The 21,871-nt window shown below is 33.1% G+C and overlaps 1 protein-coding gene across 4 annotated transcripts; it reads left to right on the top strand.

The window, feature by feature from the left end:
• The first annotated feature begins 1,134 nt into the window (after positions 1 to 1,134).
• On the top strand, positions 1,135 to 16,525 carry LOC105783132 (protein translocase subunit SECA2, chloroplastic). Of its 4 annotated transcripts, none has more exons than XR_001130000.2 (33): positions 1,135 to 1,459; positions 1,578 to 1,712; positions 1,795 to 1,864; positions 1,953 to 2,017; positions 2,169 to 2,289; positions 2,612 to 2,703; positions 2,875 to 2,940; positions 3,060 to 3,124; positions 3,202 to 3,289; positions 3,495 to 3,560; positions 3,697 to 3,812; positions 4,122 to 4,212; positions 4,602 to 4,685; positions 4,789 to 4,881; positions 4,971 to 5,066; positions 5,174 to 5,259; positions 5,423 to 5,501; positions 5,653 to 5,766; positions 5,849 to 5,944; positions 6,013 to 6,076; positions 6,201 to 6,490; positions 7,465 to 7,520; positions 11,811 to 11,928; positions 12,040 to 12,120; positions 12,500 to 12,579; positions 13,916 to 13,970; positions 14,047 to 14,116; positions 14,234 to 14,423; positions 14,514 to 14,637; positions 14,972 to 15,046; positions 15,118 to 15,305; positions 15,851 to 15,881; positions 15,970 to 16,525. XR_001130000.2 is itself a non-coding variant. In XM_012608367.2 (32 exons), the coding sequence occupies exons 1-31, from the start codon at positions 1,277 to 1,279 to the stop codon at positions 15,280 to 15,282; spliced, it is 3,174 nt and encodes a 1,057-aa protein (XP_012463821.1). In that variant the 5' UTR covers positions 1,135 to 1,276; the 3' UTR covers positions 15,283 to 15,305; positions 15,970 to 16,525. The 4 variants fall into 4 exon arrangements, 2 of the variants coding, with proteins under 2 accessions (XP_012463821.1, XP_012463820.1); XR_008192723.1 differs by having other exon boundaries at positions 15,851 to 15,926; positions 16,016 to 16,525; XM_012608367.2 differs by lacking the exon at positions 15,851 to 15,881.
• Positions 16,526 to 21,871: the final 5,346 nt, after the last annotated feature.

Here is a 21,871-nt window from a genome sequence, read left to right as displayed (position 1 = left end):
TCTTTATTAAAGAACTTTATTGACAAGACTGAAAGATGAACCTAAACTATTGTCTTCTCAATTGTCTCCAAGAATAGGCAAAACAAAGGTTTCTATTTCAGAACTGTCAAGTAATGCCCTGCCACAACCCATGAACCGTTAGGCAACACATAAAAATAATTATCTAATTCTGAACCCTAATTAGGAAGTAGTCATTTCCTAGAACAATTAAATCAAAATCCTATACAAGCTGCCAAATTTGGTTCAACCTATTGTTAAGGAACCATACCCAATAAATTTCCCCAAGACTTGGGTATACACAAATCAATATGTTCTTGTTCAATGATCTTTAACAAAGGCCAACTCAAGCCTCCCTTTTCTTCCTAACTCCCACAATCAAAGTCCGTTCTTAATACATCATCCCACGAAAGCTTGGGAGCAGAACTCTTATTTAACATTGAATCCCTAAAACTCATACCTGGTTTGTATTGGGGAGGGAGCCCTTCGGCAACATGGGATGATCAATTGCATCGTGACCATCCAAAACTTGATTACATGAATGCTTGAAAGTTGGGTTACGAACCAACACCAAACCAGACACACTAGTAGGCAAGCCCTGGATCACCACCCCGACGAGAGAAATGACTACCTTGGCCACAAAATTTCAAGCAGTAAGATTCCCAAGACTTTGGAGAAAAAGGTTGTGCTGCACCAGCATAAATACTTTGATTGAATGGGGTGTAAATGAATTTTATTTTGTCAATATTGATACTAGTCTCTATAGTATAATGCCATGTTAGTTTTTTATTTTTACATAAAATTTATAAAAGTTATTTTAGTTTATGGATTAATGATTACTAGATTGAAATTTCAAAATTTATAAGAACTAAAAATGATAAATTAGAGAGCATATATTAAATTCATAACTTACTTATAATACAAGAAAGATAATATTTGATCTAATAGATTTAATTGCTATTGTTTAGGACAACACTCAACATTAAAATTTTAAATTTTGGAAAAGATATAGAGACTAAAATTGATCAAATTAGAGTATAGGGAATAAATTTGAAACTTAAATATAGTAACGGGACTAATGGCAGCATTTTACCTAATTAATTAAGATGCACGAACACTTGGTGCTTTCCTAAAACCCAGCAAATACACGAAAGTACTCGACAGTGGAAGCAAAGCCGAGAGCCCAAAACTTGCAAGTGCCAGAAAAGGCATGCTAGACAACTGCTATCATCTTTAAAATTCATAGGAGAAGCCAACGGCAACTTTAGCTGAAACCCAAATGGTCACTGCGCTTTCTCTTCTCAACGCTCCTTTCCTCACCCCCAAACCCCTCACTCAACTTAAAACCCTCCCCTCTGCAAAACCCAATTCTCCTTTCTTCTTCCCTTCGTCTTTCCCTTCTTTTCCCAACCTTCAACAACATCGTTTCAATGGACAACCGCCTATAGCTGCATCTCTCAAGGTCCTCTTCTGCGTTATTTTTCACCATTCCCAATTGCTGACCAACTGTTTGATTTTATGTGTCTGCAGAGTTGCTTCTGTTCACTTTTGACGCCCCCCCCCCCTTTGTTTTGTTTCAGGAGAAGGTGGGTTGTTTTAAGAAGACTTTGAGTGATTTTACTAGCTTAAACTACTGGGTTGTTCGGGACTATTATCGTCTTGTCGACTCTGTTAATGCACTTGAGCCAGAAATTCAGAGGCTATCTGATGAGCAGGTTGGTTGGGTTGTTTAGAATCAAGTACTTGGCTTGCTTTGTTTGGGTCATTGGGATGATGGACTGAGCTTGTTTGTTGTAGTTGGCTGCTAAAACTTCCGAGTTTAAGAAACGGTTGACCCAAGGAGAGGCTGTTTCGGATATTCAAGCTGGTTAGTCTTTATTAATGCTTCTGTTTCAGAGGGTTGATTTATGAAATTTATATGACAATTAATGCTCCTTTTATTGATTGTTATATAGAGGCATTTGCTGTGGTTCGTGAAGCTGCAAAAAGGAAACTTGGCATGCGCCATTTTGATGTGCAGGTATTGATCTTTTTATGTATAAAGATTAAAGACAAAAGCATGTATGACTGTGCGGTCATTTATCCTTGATTACGTCACTGTATACAGGTATCTTTTCTTTTTAAAATTCATTTTGAAGTCAGTTATTAATCTAAAGATCTTTTACTGGTAGATTATTGGTGGAGCGGTGCTTCATGATGGGTCTATTGCGGAGATGAAGACAGGGGAGGGAAAAACATTGGTCTCCACATTAGCTGCATATCTTAATGCACTGACTGGTGATGGTGTCCATGGTATGCTCTGCATTCTTCCTCTTTTTGGAAAAGAAATTAATCTAAAGATGTTATTCTTTATTGTTTCTGTTGATATTCTAAAAGTTTGAATATGAGGCTCTCAGGTTTGTGTGTATGTCAGATATTGGAGATATAAGGATCTAATAAAATATTTAAAAAAGGGACAACTTTTTCATCTGGTTTACCTCTAACTAGATTCTCAGCAGTCCTTTGAATTCCCTTTTGTTGCAGGATTTTTGGGTCACAACTTTTACTCTTTTAATGTTCTTTTTAACCAGATGGTAATGCGTTAATTTGACATCGTTGCTTTTGTTGTTAACAGTGGTAACTGTGAACGATTATCTTGCTCAACGTGATGCTGAGTGGATGGGTCGTGTTCATCGCTTCTTAGGTCTTTCAGTTGGGCTTGTTCAGGTATTTGTCTACTAAGTGGCAGAATGTTGTAAAACTTGTGTCATTCTTGCGGAGAGTCAACCACTGAACAATTTATTTTCTTTATGCATGAGAAGCAGATCTGAGTAACTGTTTACATACTTATATACTTCTAATTGTAATAGTTTTTGCCTGTTTTGATTGCATATATAGAAGGGGATGACAGCAGAAGAGAGGAGAATCAACTACCAATGTGATATTACGTACACCAACAATTCGGTAAGTGTTCCTAATTTGGTTGGTACAATTGAATGTGACTACTGCTGATGCATTTTTTTCCCTTCCCATGGCATGCCAATATCATGTTTCTCATACCATTGTTTTTGAACATTTTTTAGGAACTAGGTTTTGATTATCTCCGAGATAATCTTGCTGGAAACAATGATCAACTTGTGATGAGATGGTATGTCCCAGAGCACTATTTCAATTTGGTCTTTGATTTTTTTTAATGGACCACTAGTGATAGACTTGCAAAAACAGGCCAAAACCATTTCATTTCGCAATTGTTGATGAAGTTGATTCTGTTCTGATTGATGAAGGAAGAAATCCTTTGTTAATAAGTGGTGAGGTAATATAAACTAATCTTTCTTCCTTTATTAACTGTTTTCTGATTCCACGAATAATACTAAATATTTTGATTCACAAAATTACTGAAACCTATTTTAAACTGTTTAACTGATTGCCTCTGAAAATTTTTGGAAATGTTGGGAGGACAGTGAGAGCTGTAGAAATAGCTTGTAATAGCCTGTTGCCTCTTCTCTGTTGTGTTCCAGGCTAGTAAAGATGATGCGCGATATCCTGTTGCTGCTAAAGTGGCTGAGCTGCTAATGAGGGGTCTGGTGAGTTCAGTTGGTTGGCTTCATCTTTCGTTAAACCATATTATTTTGTTGCTATCAAGCTGCCAATGTAATTTTGTACTGTTATTTTACACACAGTTTACGGCTAAAGTAGTTTCCGTGTAAATTCTGGTAACAGCATTATAACATTGAGCTTAAAGATAATTCAGTGGAGTTGACTGAGGAAGGAATTGCACTTGCTGAGTTGGCTCTTGAAACAAATGATCTATGGGATGAAAATGATCCCTGGGCAAGGTGAAATTGTGGCCTTTTTTCTTTTGTACTCATTCTCGGGATAAGCAATTTTTACTACACTTTTTGTTCTGAATATCTGTTTCTTTTTTAGCATTTTCTCAAACTTTTGTTTCAAGTTCACTAACATATGTTACTTTTAAAACTTAAAAGGTCCCAAAAGAAAATGTTTGACCAACTTCAATCTGATATCTTTCTTTCCTTTGTTGTATATTAGCCTACACACTCTCTCTACCTTGATACTTGGTTCTCTAGTGGTTGAATGTGATCCAATCCACAAATTATTTGATGTTAAAATTTATGTTGTTGCAGATTTGTGATGAATGCTTTGAAAGCTAAAGAATTTTATCGGCGGGATGTCCAATACATTGTCAGAAATGGGAAAGCTCTCATTATCAACGAGGTTTTTATGTAGTGCTTTTTGATGTTTCAGTCTCTTTGTTGCAGTACCACTTCTCCATTGACCATGTTTGTATGTAATTACTGGTTCCTGCAAACTGTTTAGCTAGCCACTAAAGACAATTCAAATTTTTAGAATTGATTCAGTTGATACTTTAATCATGTCTATATATCCATCACAAACATTCTTAGGAGCAAAGTTAATGATTTCTTTATGTCGAAAATACATTTGATTTCATTAACCCTTGCTTGAGGTAGAACCTTATCATGTTGTTTTTTATGTTCAAGGCTAAAGCTTCGGAAAAAGTAAAAATTGTTGCTTTTGGTGTTTGTATGTTTAGCAGTATGTCTTTTTCCTTGTGATGGAAATTAAACATTTATGAGAATCTGCAGCTGACAGGTAGAGTTGAAGAAAAACGGAGATGGTCTGAAGGGATTCACCAGGCTGTAGAAGCAAAAGAAGGTTTGAAGATTCAGGTAGATATGATATCTGAAAAGTTCTTAACTTCATCTTGACCCATATCAAGTATAACAATTATATTTTTCTCATTCAAAATTGTAAATTTTCTATATTTGTTAGGCTGATTCAGTTGTGGTGGCTCAAATCACTTATCAGTCTCTATTTAAGCTCTATCCCAAGCTCTCTGGAATGACCGGGACTGCAAAAACAGAAGTATGGATGATAAGTGGATTTCATGCGCTATATTTGGCCATTCCTACTTTTTTAATGCAACTCAAAAAAGAATGCAAACTTGTTTGTAGGAGAAGGAATTCTTGAAAATGTTCCAGATGCCCGTTATTGAAGTGCCCACAAATCTTCCAAATATTCGTAAAGATTTACCCATACAAGCGTTTGCTGTAGGACATTTAATACTTGAGTGTTTTCTTAATAGTGTTTATATTTTTTTAATATTAGTTTGTTACTATTTTTTTATGGTTGTTTTTGGTTTGTCAATTCTTCTAAGACTGCTCGAGGGAAATGGGAATATGTTAGTCAAGAAGTGGAATACATGTTTAGACAAGGGCGTCCAGTTTTAGTTGGGACCACTAGGTAAATTCTCTAGCAGCTGTCATTGTGATATATCCTTTCCTCTTTTCTTATTTTTTATTCTTGCTATTGTATAGAAAGTTAAACAATTGGTCAAATTTTATCTGTTAAGAGTGTTCAAAAACAAGAACGTCCTTAGATATGATCTATCACCTTCTTGATGCAGTGTTGAGAATTCTGAATACCTGTCAGATCTGCTGCAGGAGAGAAATATCCCTCACAGTGTCCTGAATGCTCGTCCCAAGGTTTGTTATTTTTTTAATTCAATGATACCTTGCAGTTGGATGAACAGTTTACCCTATGTGCAGGGTTTTTCCTTGGCATCAATCATTTTACCTTTATGTTTATGCAAGCTTCTTTCACCAGCAATTTTCTTTTTGCCTTCTATTCTATCAGTATGCAGCAAGGGAAGCTGAAATTATTGCTCAAGCTGGGAGAAAGTATGCTATAACCATTTCTACCAATATGGCTGGCAGAGGAACTGACATTATTCTTGGGGGAAATCCCAAAGTAAGTGTGGTTGTGAAGTCTTTTTCTTTTATTCGAAATACATGAGGAAATGACATTACACCACTTCTTGTGCCATATCAAGATGCTAGCGAGAGAAATTATAGAGGACAGCTTGCTTTCATTTCTGACGAGAGAAGCTCCTAGTATTGAAGTCAGTGACATGGCAATTTCAAGAAAGGTAATTCTTTCTTGTCACTGTTAGTTGGTAAGAAATAAATTTTTTATTCTCCGAGATTTTTGGCGTAGGTGTTTTCAAAGGTAAAGGTTGGCCCATCATCAATGGCTTTGCTAGCTAAGGCTGCTTTAATGGGTTTGACTCTTAAAACTTTCTGTGTAGCTTGATTTTTCTGTGTAATATACATTCTTTGTAGTGATATTGGAATATTTATTTAATTATTCTGATACCACTCTTCCTTTCAATGTGAATCAAACAGCAAAATTTGTTGGCAAAAGTGAAGGAAAGAGCTGGACACATGAGGAGGCAAAATCTATCATTTTAGAATCTGTGGAAATGAGTCAGTTAAAGCCTTTGAAAGAGCTGCAGAAGCTTATTGATGAACAGTCTGAGATGTACCCTCTTGGCCCTTCTATTGCGATTACTTATTTATCTGTTCTTAAAGATTGTGAAGTACACTGCACCAAAGAAGGTTCTGAAGTGAAAAGGCTTGGGGGGCTTCATGTGATTGGTACATCTTTGCATGAATCCCGTAGAATAGATAATCAGGTTAGTGATTAAATGCGGAAAAGATTTGAGTAATTATGCTACATCTAAAGTTCTAAACCATTATTTAGTTAGCATTTCTGAATTATCTTCTTTTTGATAGACATTTCTAAAGTATCTTGCTTTAAGAAAATTGCATCAATTTTTGCTATTGGAAGATGGAGACTCAAACTTCCATAACAAAGTGACAAGTATCCAATTTAGAAAATTGATTTCCTAAGGATCAATATGGTAGTTCCCTTTGATCATTTGCATCAGCTGATCCAAATAAAAATATTGGTTAGATGCTTTGCTAGATTGAGTACAACTGATTTGTCAGTCATCCCTTATGATTTTCTTTCCTTTTGCTGAATCACTCAACTTATTGTTTTGTTGGTCAAATGCTGCAAGCATTTACTGTGGAGTAAAACTTTTTCTATACAGTACCATGGTCACAATATTTCATCTACTTTCAAAATGCACCTTGTATCCCCCATGATTCACTTTGATGATAGTTTGACTTCATATGTGCCATGCCAAACAACTATATTTCTCTAGGAAGATTGAAATCTAGATGTAACTGTATATGCAAATGCCAGAGAAGGCTGAAATTTTCAGTTCAGTGATGTTTTTATTCACAAATGTAACATGTAAATTACATGATATGGACTACTATTATACATGTATAAACGTGCATGTATATGTTGGAGCCATAAGTTTTATTCTATGAGATCTAATTAGGCCCAAATTCATTAAATACTCATTGTCAGTTGACAAATTGTTTGAAATTGGAAACTTTGGGATGCATCGAACTATCTAAAATTTGATGGTCTGACTAGTCAATGAACATACTCTTTTCCCCTCTTTTGTTTATTTTGGTTGTTTTTTGCGGGGCTGTGGGTAGAGAGAACTGATAACTATCTTTATTTCTTTTCTATTTATTGCATTTTAAACATGGCTCTAATCTTTAACATAACCATGATGATGGCTTTTTACAGCTTCGTGGTCGAGCAGGAAGGCAAGGGGATCCTGGATCTACACGGTTTATGGTGAGGTAGTGTTCAATTATTATTTATTTGAATATTTAAGACTCAAATGACTTTTGTGGCAAAAAATTTTAAAAAAGAAAGTTAACTGGGCTAGTGTTGCCCAGTTACTAGGGATTGGTTAAATGATTTTCTTTTCCATCATGCAAATATCAGCCCTTCCAATCCATTCCAATTTAGATACAAGACAATCTGGTATGAAATTAGGAAAAAAAAAGTTCGGTATTGGAAGAGATTTTCTCAGCAGTTAATGGCCTAGATCTGTAACTTAGGTCAGTACCAGTTCAACCTCTTGTATCTTGTTATGGGCTAGTGTAGTTCTATTCATAGCCTTGACCCACTATTTTAGGTCTTCTTTTGGCCTACTGATGCTTTGAGGTGAAACTTCTGCTCTGATGTTGTTGTTAGCCAATGTAGTGGTAGAAGTGAAAAAAATAAGATTAGAAATGAGTGCATCTGAAAATCAAATTGCACTTGCGTTGCATCAATTGAGCATAAAATGTGGGAAATGCACTAAAAGTAATTTGTACAAGTGAGTTGAAGAGGTGTAATATGCTTTTGTAAAAGATGCAACATAGTGAAAGATGCTTGTGCCAAAAATGGGAGGTGGAGATCGAAGAAGGCATCATTGGATAATGAGGGCTATTGTAAAGGACCTTATTTTCATGGATCTTATTCACCACATGGTTACTAAAATGCGCATGTGGTGTAATATGGTTCATGCAATCAACTGGCAATATAACATATCAAGGAAAAAGCCTTATACGTGAAATGTTTGTTCTTGTGCCCAATGGGAATAGCGGTTGAAGGGTTGATTTCAGAGTGGGTAATAACTAATAAAGGGAAAATTGTGTACCATGTATATGAAAATGAGGTAATCACTTGAGAGATACATGAATAGCATGTGACAGTAATTTGATTATGAATTCTTGGGTTAGTTGGATTCTCATGTAATAGCCACCATCACTCTTGTTGATGGCCTTTTTAAAAGATAATATTGGGCTCACCTATTATTATTAACAATAATATATACACACACATGCACGTAGAAAAGAATAAACGACTAGGGTAAATTGTACAAGATAGGAGAAGTCCATCTACATAAGAAATCCTATTTACAAAGTCTATCTACATAGGAGCCCTATTTACATTATATTATTATCTCACACACTCCTCAAGTTGAGTGTGGGAATCGCACGATCAACTTCTTTCCAAGGACTTGAAGCCAAGACTTAAGCAAGGGCTTGGTCAAAACATCAACAACCTGTTTATGAGAGCTAATATATCAAACATCAAGGGTCTTTATCTTGCAAAAATGAAAGACTGTCTCCTTATGCTTTGTACATGAGTGAAAAACATGACCGGTTATTAAATAAGTAGCAGCCAAATCATAAACAATTGAGGAGATTGATGAAGAGGAGAAATAATTTCATGAAACATAGATTGAAGCCAAAGAACCTCAGGAGTAACACAAGCCAAGGCACAATACTCAGTCTTAGTAGAAGAGCGAGCTCTAGTCCGCAACTTTCATGAAGCCCAAGAAATAAGATTATTGCCAAGAAAAACCACAAAACCAGTAGTTGATTTTTTTTATTATCATAAACTAAATTAGCTCAATTAGAGTCAAAGTGTTAAAATCAGAGAAAGGGCATCAAAAAAGAAGAATATGAGAAGAATTTCTATCTTGTTGATTTCAATGAGTAAGTTACATAGCTATTTATATACACAAAATAGGAAGAGAAGGAAATTAGTAATGACTAAAATCCTTAAACATAAGCTAATTAAATCTAATTAAAGCCCTAGAGATCAGCTATATACATTGCCAATTATACTATTAGTTGTCAATTAGTTAACACTCCCCCTTAAGTTGGTGCATGGATATTGCACATGCTCAACTTATAATCCAAAATAGATCTTATTGCTAAGTCCTTTGGTGAAAAAGTCAACTACTTGCTTGTCGGATGTCAAATGAAATAAGTTCAAGAGGTAGTTAGCTTTTCTTCGATGAAGTGTTGATCAATCTCAATGTGTTTGGTTTGATCATGTTGCAATAGATTTTGTGCTATGTTGATGGCTAGAGGTGAGTATTCGATTGTGTCGAGTCGAATCGAGTCAAAAAATTTCGAGTTAGTCGAGTTGACGAATCCTATTTTAGCAACCGAACTCAATTTGAATTTTTTTTGAATTGAATCGAATCGAGTCTAGTCGGGTTAACAAATCTTATTATTTATATTTAATGTTACATTTACATGGACCGATTATTTAACTAGTAGACGAACTACAAGCTTTTAGATTAATTTTGAGTAAAGAAAAAAGGGAAAGTGGGGCGATTCGGGAAGGAAAGTAAGACTATTGGGTAAACATTTATCAAACAACGTAGTTTTGCCTTTTAACTTGATAGTTTTGACTTTTAACTTTAGATAAGGTAAACATTTATCAAAACGTCGTAGTTTTGCCTTTTCTTATTTGGATTTTCGAATAACTCGAATTAAGTGTAAGCGTTCGGTCGAATCGAGTGAAATTGTTCGAGTTAAATTAGAAAAATTAATAATGTCAAATTAAAATCTTGTTACAATATAACTATTTCCATGTTAGAGTACATAAATTTGAAACCATATATATTTGAAAACTTTTTTAAAACATAATAATAAGATATTTTAGTATGATAAGCTTGGATCATAAATCACTTATTTATATTCCAAAATTATTATTTTATAAAAATTTTAAATTTTGAAAATTTCAACTTTTTATATATTTTTAGATTTTTTAAAATTTATAATTTTTTAAAATGCAAATTTTAGAACTTTTATAAATATTTTGAATTTTAAAATTATTTTGAATTTTTAAAATTATTTTGATTTTTTTTGTAATTTTGTTAAGAGAGACCAATTTGCTCATTTTCAACATTGATAGGGACCAAAAGGGTATTTATACTCATCTGTTATTCAAATTATTCGAGTTATTCGAATTATTCGAGTTATTCAAATTATAAAAATTCAATTCGACTTGAACTCGAAATCTGAAATTTCTTATTTGAGTTGACTCGAATAATTCAAATAACTTGATTCGATTAACTCAAAATTTGAATTTTTTTTATTTTTTCAAATCGAATCGAATTTTGCTCACCCCTACTGATGGCGACCTTGTTGTCACAATCTAAGGATAATTCGTCTTTTTTTTGGCAAATTTAGTTATTTGAATACCTTTCACAACCACAAAAGCTGATAGACACCTTGAGCTGTAGCCTTGTACTCTGCTTCCGCACTTGATCGAGCAACTACACATTGCGTCTTTCTTCTCCAAGTGACTAGGTTTCCTCCCACAAATGTGTAATATCCAGACGTAGACCTATTATCTGGAGAACTAGCTCAAGCTGCATTTGTAAAGGGCCTCAATACAGAGATGACCATGCTTGGAGAAAAGGTGACCCTTTACTAGGGCAGATTTTAGGTAGCGTAGAACCTGAAAAACGGCTTGCATGTGAAGGTCTCGAGGATCATGCTTAAATTGGCTTACCAAACTAACTATGCTATATCTGGTCTAGTGTGCTAAAGATAAATAGTTGTCCAGCCAGTCTCTGATATCTCTCCTTATTCATGGACTCTCTTCTTGCAATTGATGATTTGCTCTCAATAGGCGATTCTGCTTGTTTGCAATCTATCATGCCTGTTTTGTCAAGAGATCTAGACTCTATTTTCTCTAGGAGATAAAGATTCGTTTTCTCAATTTGGGAACTTCAATTCTCAGGAAATATTTCAATTTTCCCCAATCCTTGATTTCAAATTCCTGAGTCAATTGCTTCTTTAGCTGAGTCATCTTTTCTTTTTCATCTCCTGTCATTACTATGTCATCAACATATATTATACGGTGAGTGATTTTACTCCTGTGATGTCTTATGAAGAGGGTATGATTTGTGTTCATATGTTGATAGTTGTTGATATAATCTTATAATTAATGTGTAGAGATTTTAGGGATTGACTAGCATATAATTAGGATGTATAATATCTTTACACATGAATTATAAGATTATGTCAACAGCTACCAACATATCAACAATTTGCATTGCTCTGTTGATAACCAAAAGACACTGTGGGATGGGAATTTGATGATTGTGCACCCTTATTATCTTTCCATAAAGTGAATCCTTTGGATAACTTAGTAACCGGAATTTACATTATCTTCTCAATTCTAAATAGTTTAATTATCTATAATGGACTTCTTTATTTGCATCCTTCTTGTCTTTTATGGGTATAATTAACATTATTTAGAATAACCTTTTGTATTTATTGATGTTACAGCTTGCAAGATGAGATGTTTCAAAAGTTTAATTTTGACACCGAGTGGGCTGTGAAGCTTATTTCGAAAATTACAAATGATGAAGATATACCTATTGAAGGTGATGCAATTGTAAAGCAGGTATGCATTGACCTCATCTATTTGAAAGCTAGAAACCTTATCTATTTCAGAGCCTTAAAAGTTGGTAGCATCTTCTCCATATTAGTGATTTCAATGCCTTCATATTTGTAGCTTTTGGCTCTTCAAATTAATGCAGAGAAGTACTTCTTTAACATAAGAAAGAGCCTGGTTGAGTTCGATGAAGTTTTGGAGGTATGTGCTTGGAAACAACAACCATATTTGAACATCTTGCCCAACTAGTTGACATGATCTTGCCTTGATAAGAGTTTGACTAGATATGTTGGTGAAGTTCTTAAAGGACCATCTTGTAGGTTCTGGTGTGATTTTTAATTGGATAAGGATTATCGACAAAGTACTTTGAAATGATGTTACTGCAACCTTTAGTTCATTATTTTTCATTAACTGATACTCTTTTGTACTAGATATATTGGTGACTGATTTCCATTTGAATTTTTCATTTTATAAACCAGGAAAGAGTTAACATAAATCTGAAACTAAATCCATAATTTTCAATTTAAACAGAAGACTAACCATCAATTATCTCATTAAGTTATTTGACTTTTTTTATCAGGTTCAAAGAAAGCATGTCTATGATCTCAGGCAATTGATTTTGACTGGTGATGATGAAAGTTGTTCACAGCATATATTCCAGTGAGTATTCTAATATGCTTAGATTTGTATGTGTGACCTGGCCTAGTAGATTTCCCAAGTTCAAATTGCAGCCAATGAACGGTGCCTGGCTCTCTTTTATTTATCCTTTTAGCGTATATGTGGTAGCAGGGTCGAGCAAGAAAAACTGAGAAGCCAAAAACTGATCCAAACTGTTATGTTGGATATTTTTTTGGTTTCTCAAGTTAGAAACAGTTAGAACCGAACCAGATTCTACTTTTATTTAATTTTTTATGATGCACAAAATAAATATTTTATATTTAAAATTGTGAAAATAACTTAAAATACTATATAGAAGTTGTTTTTCAAAATATACCATATAAGAGTTATTGATTATATTTTATTTACTTGAAAAATTATTTTTTAGAAATATTTATGAAAAAGACTTTGAAACTTTACAAATAATGCCCAAGTCATAAAACAAAGTCCATTTTGTCAAAATAAAGTTCAAAAGCTCAAAACCCAAAATTAATATGGGAAAACCAAGAACCAGACTGAACTGTCATGGATGGTTCAAAAAAGTCCAAAATACCCGACAGAACCGACCGAACTTAGCCCTAGATTGGATTGGAACAATATGAAAGCAAGTCAACCCTGCTGTTGTGTTTCTTGGAATCTGAACTAGATCTAAGATACAAATTTTGGAAATTAGGTTATTTGGGATGAAAAGAGCCTTCATAAATTGCCATGGAAAACCAGGCAATATGTTCTTCAAATTATAGTTTCATTGTGCTTCACTGCTTTTAAGGGTGTGTTTAGTCAATTTTGACTAGGATATGATAGATATTCTAGGTAACTTGGAAGTTGTTCAGTATGAGTATGTTCTACATCTAAAAATTTTAAAGATGAAAAAGGAAAAGAACGGAGCAGAATGACGTTCCTGGTTCAATTGCATGGTTGGCCCCTTTTTTCCCGTCATTAGAGTTCATTTCAGTTATGTTGGCACATAGGAGCTAGAATGCATGTTAAGTAATCCATACCAACAGGGAATTTATAAATAATTTGATCACAAACAACAGTTATATCATGTAGAGAATAAATGTGATAGCTTTTTAATATCTCTTTCTACCTTTTCCTGCTGGTCAGATTTTATCAATTGTTATTTGTTGTATCACGCTAGATTTCTTTTTATACACAGGTGTCTTTGGTATCTAGATGTTCGGTAAAATGTTATACATGTATATCCAACTCATGCTGGCAATTATTAGTTTGTTGCCTGGCAGAATCCAGCTTGTCAATTTACTTTCTATCTGACTATTTTTAAAGATTTAGCTTTGATCTGTCTTTTGAACATTAAAATAGAAATGTTGCTTAACAGGTACATGCAAGCAGTTGTAGATGAAATTGTTTTTGGAAATGCTGATCCACTGAAGGTATTGAGTGTTTCTCTTCAGATGCCGTCAACTCCTGCTCAACATTTTAGACTAATCACACTAATTCATTATGTAGCATCCAAGATACTGGAGTTTGTCTAAGCTTTTGAAAGAGTTCATCAATATTGCAGGGAAGCTATTGGATGGTAAGCTTATTTCTAAGCACCACCTGAGTTATTTTATATCTTTTTGGAATATTTATTACTTATTGGATTAGGATTACTACCTATCACAAAATTCCTTATGTCATGGGATTTCTGCAGACTCATTTGCAATGATCTCAGAGGAAGATTTATTCCAATCTCTTAAACAGCTACATGAATCAAATTCTGTAGATGTTGACAATTTTCACCTTCCAAACTTGCCAAAACCTCCAGATGGCTTCAGAGGAATCCGCAGAAAAAATTCTTCACTGAAACGATGGCTGGCTATTTGCTCTGATGATTCAACAAAGTTAGTAGAATAATGATACTGCATCTTTAAGTTGGTTTAGTTCTACACTATTTTGATACTGAATAATAGCCATTTGTGTTTTAACTATAGGAATGGAAGGTATCGGTCAACAACTAATCTTCTTCGTAAATACCTTGGGGATATCTTGATTGCTTCATACTTGAACATTGTACAAGAATCTGGCTATGATGATGCGTACATAAAAGAAATTGAGGTCAGGTGCTTTACATGTTATAATAATTTGGGTAATTTTTAAATTTGTGCCTTGAGCCTATGCCAGTTATTGTGGGAACAAGGATTGGTGTTCCTTTGACCTAACTTTTTTCACTTTCCAAATTCTAGTTAATATCTGTAATTATGTATTAGTGTTTGACTTGTTTTGCTTTAATAAAGTGAAATATATTGTTGTTTGGAGAAGCCATTTCAACTACTTTATTAATTATCTGTTTATTTTTCAGACTATCCTTTTACTGCCTCATACATGTCATCCAAGATCTTGTCTATTTCCTCCCCTTTTTGCTGCTAATTTTCTTCTTATTCGAATTCAGAGAGCAGTTCTTGTCAAGACTCTGGATTGTTTCTGGAGGGATCATCTCGTAAACATGAATAGGCTGAGTTCTGCGGTATTTAATCTGAAAATGTTGTTATCTTCAACTGTCAAATATAGATGCATTCTTATGCCAGTCTTTGACAGGTAAATGTTAGAAGCTTTGGGCACAGAAATCCTCTTGAAGAATATAAAATTGATGGGTGTCGATTTTTTATCTCGATGCTCAGTGCAACACGAAGGTTAACTGTAGAATCACTCTTGCATTATTGGTCATCACCTTTGGAATCCCAAGAGCTATTTTTTTCATGAAAGCTGATGTTGGTCAAGCTAAGGTTTGGTTCTTCACATGTTTGTCTATTAATTCCTAGATGAGCTTGCTTTACAACTCTTTCGGTTTTATTTCAAGGTTATAGTTTTTTGTTACCTTAGCATCTAAACTGGAGTCTTAGGCCCAGCTATTTTTTTTTCTCTTTGGAATGTACTAATGGTTTTGACATCACCCTCTTCTGCTAGGATAGCTTGTTTAACTTAGCTCTTCATTCATATATATACACACTAAAAAACATACTTTTTACATAAGTCCTTACCCGAACATTAGCAACTCTTACTACATTTTTTCTGTCAACAAGTTGCTTAAAGCAAACCTATCACTTATCTCAAACTATCTCAAGCTCTCAACTAAAACCATACAAAAATGATTAAATATATACGTCTCTCTCTCTCTCTCTCTCTCTCTCTCTCTGAGAATGAGAATGAGAACATAGCATGTCATAAGACCATTTTCTTTTCTGTTGGCTGTGGGTATTTGATAATGTACACCCTCTGGGAATGTATCTACTGCATTTGATTGATGTAGTTGTTGTGCTGGTCTTTTCAGTGAACTGCCATTAAATGAAACCTCATCAATGGTATGCCCAAGAAAGATCAAGTAATATCATTCTGACTGGGGTATTGTATGTTTCTTATTCCATTTTTACTCTCAATTCTTAATGCAAGTGCTTAAGTCTGCTTTGAGAAGAAATACTCTTCATTGATGGGCAAGGTGACCAATGGGATCAGCACAATGTCTCCCCACAAGGTTGTGGATATTCTTTTAGTTCAAAGGAACAAGGTTCCCTGTGTCTGTATCAATACAACAAAGCTGTGGTTTGGGCCAACAAGTTTCACACTGATTTTGAGGTAATCCTGCAATTTTTCCTTCTACGCAAACTTCACTTGTAGCATAGATTTCATCTCCAATGAAGAGTATATCAGTTGTACAATGGCATTGACGTTCTCAAAGTTCACTCTGGCTTATATGTGTGTATATACACGCACTCCTGCACACAATTGAGATGATGGGAATTTTTACATGAGCTGCGCTGAAAGGAAATTTGATATATATATATATATATATTATTTTTACTGGGAACATATTGAAGTAATAATTGAATGACTTAATTTCAGTTTACACTGTGGCAGTTGATGTTTTCAGATGCACGACTTAATACTAAACTTTTGCTGTGTGATATGATATGTTGTCAATCAATGTTATTGATTCTACTTCTATGTATTAGAGACTGTAATGATCTATTTCCATTCTGCATCTGCATGTTACATGGCATTTAAACCAGTTCCTTGCATCCGGAACCATAAGATCTATTTTTTTTTTTCAGTATGAATTAAATATAAATAATACATTTTAAGGTATTGAGCAGTAGAACCGGGTTTAAGGCTATCGGATTTAGCTTGTCCAAAAATTAGAGTTTACTCATTTGTTAGTGCACAGGTTCTTGTATAATGTCGCAGATTGTATTTTAAGAGCAAAATGATTTTATGTAGGTTAAAAGAAAATGAGCAAAGATGGTCCTTTTTGAAATTGAAGTTAATTATTTATGTTTAAGTGGCAACTTAAATAATAAGATAAATGGATTTAATCCAGAATCAATAATTTAAGTTTTAACTCGAAAAGTCCAGATCTTAGAGCTGTAACCAGAGTTTGAAACCACCATTTCGTGCATGTATTTCTCTCCTACCCCATCTCAACATTGAAAATTCCCGTTTTGCATGATTGGAAAATCAAAATGGTAGAGATAGTATTTTTAGAATGCATTATATATAAAGACATTAAATTTTATGAGAAAAAGAGATTGATTTGTATTATTAGAAATGTTAAGGTAAAGAAATGAATTTGTTCCCAACATATGAATTTATATGACTAAATTGAATAATAATTAAAAGTATAACGAGTACTTACATTCAATTGAATGCTGCAAAGAATCATGGAAAAGTAGATATTTTCATTAAAACAGTTTTAAGATGGTAAGTAGTTCAATTTTGGAAACTCACCAAAATTGTAGATATTGATTTAGAAGTTGAATCAAATATGAAATTAAAGCTTGTGATTAGTTTTGTACAGCAAAATGGTATAAGCAATGGAATCATAGAAATGAGATAAATAAAAGTGAGACATAGTTAGATTGATTTCGGGTTCTTTTATTTTGACTTTGAAAAATCGTAAAGAATTTTATAAAAATATTTAGGAGATGAAATTTGTATGTCTAAAAGCTTGATAAAGAACGACAACATTATATAAATCATGTATCGAAAGATTAATAAGTTTTAGTGGAGAAGGGTTGGACCGACTAGCAACAAAACATGGGAAGAAATGAAGAAAAAATTTGTATTAATTAATGATGTGAAAATTCTAAATTTTTATAGTAAAAGTTCATTGAATTTAGTTTCAAAAGCAGTAAGTAGATCTTAATTTTGAATTCGTTGGCCAATATATAAATAATTAAGTGACTACTCAAGTAAATAACTTTGTTAAGAGTATATGTATAATTAGTGAAAGAATAATTAATATTACATATAGATATGTAATGGAGAGGAGGAAAATAATAGAAAAGTTGTAATGCTAATAAGTTGACATAAGTGATGAAATTGCTAACATGCAAGATAAGTTTAAATGAAATTGTTGAGATATTAAGTGAGTAATTGTTTTATGATGAATTAATGAAGTATTACTTGATAAATTAAAGTACTATATGGATTTAAATTGATTGGTACATGTGTAGGGTCATGTGATATTGATCTCAACACAAAAATAAAAAAGTCTTGACTTGTTTAGCATAAGATGACTCAAGGTTACGATACTGGCCCTATTTTCTTCTGCTTTGTTCTTTTTTTATCTGAAATAATCTTAAAAGAACTTCAAATGCAATCAAACTTTTAAAAAAACACATAGGAGTGTTACAAAAAGCCTTAAATAACATTAAAATGGTCTAAAAGATGAGAACTTGAATAACATAAATTGGCTCTTGAATAAAATATTTGTCCTGAAATGTAACATTCCTTGCTTGGATTTAGGTATGAGCTCGGGTAAGCGGCGCTACAATTTTTTGACAAAATAACGACGTTCAATAATGTGTGTTTTGTGTTCAACACATAATTCTTATTTATAGAGAAATGACATAAGAGGTTTGTTCGAATAAGGTTTGATTAAATAATAATATTTAAATAAAAAACACAATTTCTACATAAGTAAAAGAGCTAGGGGAGGATAGTAGGGTTTGTCAGCCCTTGTGTTTCACAAGGTCTATTTAGGCTTTTCATATATTGAGTCTTATTATATGTGTTATTTAGACTTTTATCCAACACTTATAGTTTATCTAACCTTATAACAACTTTTTATTTCTCAAAATATTATTTTTAATCTATTAATTTAGTTAATTAATTTCTCAATTAAATTATTTTCTCAACCTAATTCTAATTCCATTGAAGTCATATCAATTTTACCATATTATAATCTATGAGGAAATATATTTAATTGCCTTATTTAACAAATTCATGATGACTAATTAGTTTAATTCTTACTTTGAACTTTAACTATTCAATTATAATTAATTAAATAACTATTCGAGCAAATTAAATTAATTTCTAAGTCATCTTTTGTACTTAGTGAGAAAATGCATTCATTGCGATAGAGATACATGAGATTTATTTCTCTTACTTCATCGTTTTCATCCATTCCATATTTATTGGTTCTACATACAATTCATTTATGGTTATCTCGAGCTAGCGAGAGGGACTGATGAGACATATATTATTAGGGCTAAAATAATTTGTAATTAAGTTTTTACTCTTTGCCTATTAATTACAACATTATTTAGTTATGATGTCATTCCACTAAAATATCATAATTGAGCTCCCCCTTATTATATACAATTACGAAAGTTATTTATCAAGTGATTGTCTAATGACCTTAGCATAAATGTGTTGCCCTCATAGGATATTTTTAATATTTTTGGTATAAATTCGTTCTTCCAATGTAATTTTATTGTATCTCCTGGTACTATTACATCTTTCTTCATGGAAATTCAATTACTAACAAATAGTAATTAGATCATTTGACATGAGGCCACATTACTTTTCATCTATCATTTAATACTGATAACAAGATATCATTTATCCTTTATTGGGCAATGAATTCCATTGTTGTGGAGTGATGCTACATCATGCAGAAGTCGTATATCCGATGTACGAGCTTTCAGTTCCTTATGTTTTTGATCTCATTCATTTATATCAAAGTATATGAGTCACACATACATAGTCCATTATCCACTTAGGATTAGGTATGCCACGTTATGAACGTCTCAAGTGAATAAATCCACAAACAGATTTAAAATTTATTCTACTTGGGTCCTATCCAATATAATGTTAGTCTAAGCAGTTGCATCTATGTTTCTATCTTCTAAGAGTCATTCGCTTTGATACTCAAGACAAAGTATCTTCCCAATTAGACTTGATAGATGATATATTAGTCTTTCAATTGGTTTTCTCATTTTTTATTAAACTAAGGACATGCTTATATTATCTACTAATATAAGTTATTTTTTCGTATTACGATCAGACCACGTAATACCGCTTAGTATTAATTAAATTTTAGATAATCATTGAGTCAATATTTACTTGTAAAAATCGTTAAGGACAATATACAAAAGATATTAATGAAACTGATGTATATTTTATTAAACCAATTTGTTCAAAAAAAATATAAGTACATAGACGAAATCACTACTCTAAGGGCATTAGATTGTTATAGCCTCCCACATGCCCTAGTGAAGTAGATGAGTCATATTTTGCATTTTTATACCCTCTACATATTTCACAAAACTCCTAGTCATCAGAGTCTTGGTAAATGGATTCATAAGATTGTCCTCTGATGCGGCTTTGACTACATCCACTATCTCGTTTGTTTTGCCTCCTTTATGATGTGATACTTTCTATCAATGTGTTTTTTTTCCTTCTTGTGGTTTCTAGTTTATTTGATGTTAGCTATTGTTATACTATTATCACAATATAATGTGATAAGTTTTCCATATTAGGAACGACTTCGAGATCTGTAAGAAAATTTTGAAGTCATATTCTTCTTTTGTTGTCTCAAAAGCTACCATATATTCGATCTCCATAGTGGAGTCAATAATGCAACCCTGCTTGATACTTTTCCACACTCCAGACCCATCGCCTAGGACAAAACAACTTGATGTTGATTTCCTTAAATCTTGATACATTTGGAAGTCAAAGTCTATATAATTGATAAGAGTAAGATCTCCTCTGAAATATACAAGCATATAATCCCTTGTTCTCTATATATAATTCGATATATGTTTAATTACTTGTCAGCGTCTTAGAGCAGGATTCACCTGATATTGAATCACCAATCCTACTGCAATGTAGATATTTGGACACATGAACATATAACATACATGAGGTTTCCTACTACCGAAACATTAGGAATCTTTCTCATATGCTCCCTTTCTTCCGCTGTCTTAGAATAATCCTTTAAAGAAAGATAGAAGTCTGATACAGATGATTGAGTTCCTTTCTTTAAATCGGTTATAGCAAAATGCTCTAATTTCTTGTCTATGTATGAAACTTGTGATAAAGCTATCATTATGTTCTTTTGATCCCTTAGGATTCGAATACCTAGAACATAGGCCTTTTCATCTATAGTCCATTTATAAACACAAGTTTTATTGTCGTTTTTCTCAAATCCAAAAGTTTTGATCACTTGATCAAATCCTTGATTCCATGAGCAAGATGTTTGCTTAAGTTATGGATCTAAGTAGTTTTCAAACTTTTATACTCATTTCCTTTAGCTAAATAATCGATGGGTTACACCATGTAGATGATTTCTTTAAGAAAGTCATTCAGAAATGTTGTCTTGACATCCATTGTAAGACCTCATAATCGAGAGTCATCGCAATGGATGATAAAATGTGGATTGACTTAGGTATGGCTACCGGAGAGAAGGTTTCCTCATAGTTGATACTTTCTTTCTAAGTATACCCTTTGCCACAAGTCTAGGCTTATAAGTTTTACCTTTTCCTTCAGTAATTTTTTTCTTCTTGTAGATCCATTTACACCCTATGGGTTTTATCCTTTTCGGTAAGTCTACAAGCTCTCATATTGAGTTAGATTTCATAGAATCCATTTAATCCTTCATAGTTATTTCCCAAATTTTGGATTCAACACTCTACATCGCTTCATTAAATGTTAAGGGGTTATCATCTTCTTGTTCGAAAGACTCAGTGTTAAAAATACTTCCACTAGACAGGAAAAATCAGACCTACGAGAGACCTTTTTTGTAACACCCCCAAAATTTTTTATTTGACACATGGCACAATACCGATGTCGAATAAGTGAATTTACTAGAAAAAGTGGTAAACAAGTTAGAAAAAGGGAATATTTTGAGAATAAAGTTTATTCTAGATACGAGAATTAGTGGAAAGAATCGTGAAAATGAAAATATGACAAAGTACTAAGTTGAAAAATATTGAAAAGTTTATGGATTAAAGTAAAAATTTAGTCAAAATGGAAAAAAATATTAAGTATTGATTAATTTGCAAGGAAATTT

Source organism: Gossypium raimondii, chromosome 2, assembly GCF_025698545.1.
Source record: "Gossypium raimondii isolate GPD5lz chromosome 2, ASM2569854v1, whole genome shotgun sequence".
Classification (NCBI taxonomy): domain Eukaryota; kingdom Viridiplantae; phylum Streptophyta; class Magnoliopsida; order Malvales; family Malvaceae; genus Gossypium; species Gossypium raimondii.
Note: the sequence above shows the minus strand (reverse complement) of the source record. Positions and strands in the feature narration are given on the sequence as shown.

Excerpts from the sequence above, each read along its gene's own strand:
- LOC105783132 (XM_012608367.2), top strand. The coding sequence starts at position 1,277 with ATGGTCACTGCGCTTTCTCTTCTCAACGCTCCTTTCCTCACCCCCAAA. Across the intron at positions 4,882-4,970 it reads CCGGGACTGCAAAAACAGAA|GAGAAGGAATTCTTGAAAAT; the intron begins GTATGGATGATA and ends ACTTGTTTGTAG. Across the intron at positions 5,260-5,422 it reads GTTTTAGTTGGGACCACTAG|TGTTGAGAATTCTGAATACC; the intron begins GTAAATTCTCTA and ends TTCTTGATGCAG.